A 2,392-nucleotide genomic window follows, 5' to 3' on the forward strand; every position below is an offset into this window, starting at 1 on the left:
ATAATATTGGCATATATGTTTTCTAATAATTATATATCTATTTTTCCTACACACTTATTCTAATAGAATTTTAGAAAAGGATAGAAATTTAAAAACTTTTTAAATTATCTTTACAATTATACAGTGTAGGGAAAAAAAGGTCGGTACCCCTGAATAACTCGTAAAATATAAATTTTGTAGAAAAATGTTTTACATAAAAGTTATAGAATTTGAAAAGATTTATTTACTGATCTTATCAGTTCGACCTTGGGTGGCATTGCCAAGATCAAAATACACATAGATTTTTTAAAAATAGAACACTCTATTTTTTATTTCAGAATCTAATAGCTGGTGTCGAGAGCTTTTCAAAACACTGTAATAAAGTTATTTTTTATTAAGTACTTTTTGATACTACTTGAAAGTTACAATATTAGCCGATATTAGCATTACGCAAGATGTCCGACCGACGGCTAAAATGAATATTATTCTTGAGGTTTCCACGGGTGCTTTCCATATAAAAGTTATGTGTTTCGAGGGTTTCCTCCCTGCCCAAATACATTCTTAGAATGCCAACATTTCCTGAACCTTGCAGTCTACTTCGTCAGAGCGAGGAGCAGCCTGATACTGTGTGAAGTGACTGCAAGATTCACGAAACGTTGGCATTCCTTTTGAATATTGTTCAAGATCATGTCCTGGAAATTATTCTTTTTTAAGATTTCTTTTTAGAGAAATACGCGAGGAAATTGGAAGAAAAAAACAGATTTATGAAGAAGGCTTTACATTACACAATTATTCTAATTTTAAACATATATAACACATAATTGTTGATTTACTTATTCGACATTGTATTATTTTCTATATATTGTAGCTTGTGAACTTCTTGAGGAAGGTGTGGCAGCCATTTTTGGGCCTTCAAGCCGGTATACTAGTGGAATAGTTGCGAGCATTGCTGCGCGATTTAATATACCGCATATTGAGTATGTCTGGCGAGAAAGCGAAGGAAAGAAAAAGCAGAAGAAGACTTCACAATCAATGACCATAAACATATTCCCTGCCAGTGAACAAGTCAGTCAGGTTAGTCGCAATTTAAAAGAATCATTTCGCAATTAAATATATAGGTTTCAGTAGATATATATATACAATATAACTTGATATATATAATAACTTGAACATGTGCAAGTAGTAATTCAGTTTATTTTTATGATGATTTCTAAATGCATATCTAGTTAATTAATTAAATTGAATAATTACCCAATAGAATTACAGTAGTCTGCTTTTCTAAGATGCAAATTAAAACTTTAATATCACGTTGCACATTCGAAACACATTTATTATTTTTGGAATATAATTTTGATCGACGAAACTATACAGGCTATCGCCGATGTCGTTGATTCAATGAAATGGCGAAAATTCGTAGCAATTTACGAAACTAACGAAGGACTGTCACGTCTTCAGAAGACTTTGACTTTAAAAGGAGACAAGGACGCTCCGATTAGACATACAGTACAGAAGCTTAATGAAGGACCGGATTATCGCTCGATGCTTAAAAAGATACGTCATTTATCAGTGTGGAATATAATTATCGATGTTAAACCGGAAAATATCATGGAAGTGCTCTATCAGGCAAAGGAAGTCAATTTACTAGCAGATTATTGCAACTTCGTTATTACATATTTGGTACTGTATATTACATATTTTATTTCAATAACAACTTTTGAATGAGTATTTCATGTATTTTAAAGCTGAAAAGATTGATAATTAAAAGATTATAAATTAAATTTTTTAAAATTACATTTAAGGAAAATTAAATAGGTAAAGCATAATATTATATGTTATTCTTGTGTATCTGCGATTGCTAGAAAACAAATAGCATAAATAGTTTTTTAAATAATCATTTTATTAAATTGTAGGATTCATCCATGCTACCTATTGCCGGGATGCGAAATAATACCGTTAATATCACTGGACTGAGCATAAGAGAGAATGATGTAGAAAAAATTGATTGGGTATTTATTCAACAATCTCTTAATTATCAGCAATACGCATAATATAATATATTAGTGTAATCTCGAAAGTTTATATATTCTCTCATTGCATTTATATGTATAATTTTTAAATTTGACTTGCGTCAAACCAGATCTAGACCAAGTAAATGAGTGCGAACAACTCGTTTCAATGATTGTGAATAATTAATATCACTTGATAGTGAAAAATTAGAACAAAAAAATATTGGTAAATATGCATAAGGGATCATCCTCCAACCTTCATTTCGTTATATATTGTCAAGGTCATGACCCTAAGTGACCTCCAAGGTCACAGGTTTTAGGTGGCGGTCATTCTTCGTTAAAAAGTTACTAATAAAAGAAGTTTGAAAAATAGTGTTTCTTTTCTACTATATATATATATATATATA

The 2,392-nt window shown here is 30.4% G+C and overlaps 1 protein-coding gene across 1 annotated transcript in view; it reads left to right on the forward strand.

Moving 5' to 3' along the window:
• The window catches only part of LOC108750324 (glutamate receptor ionotropic, kainate 2-like), a 9,942-nt gene that overhangs the window by 2,093 nt on the left and 5,457 nt on the right, over positions 1-2,392 (forward strand). The window contains exons 3-5 of the mRNA XM_018489703.1: positions 848-1,053; positions 1,351-1,656; positions 1,890-1,985. Coding sequence (XP_018345205.1) covers positions 848-1,053; positions 1,351-1,656; positions 1,890-1,985 — 608 coding nt within the window. The remainder of the gene's footprint in view (positions 1-847; positions 1,054-1,350; positions 1,657-1,889; positions 1,986-2,392) is intronic.

This window comes from Trachymyrmex septentrionalis, unplaced genomic scaffold (assembly GCF_001594115.1).
Source record: "Trachymyrmex septentrionalis isolate Tsep2-gDNA-1 unplaced genomic scaffold, Tsep1.0 scaffold36, whole genome shotgun sequence".
NCBI lineage: Eukaryota > Metazoa > Arthropoda > Insecta > Hymenoptera > Formicidae > Trachymyrmex > Trachymyrmex septentrionalis.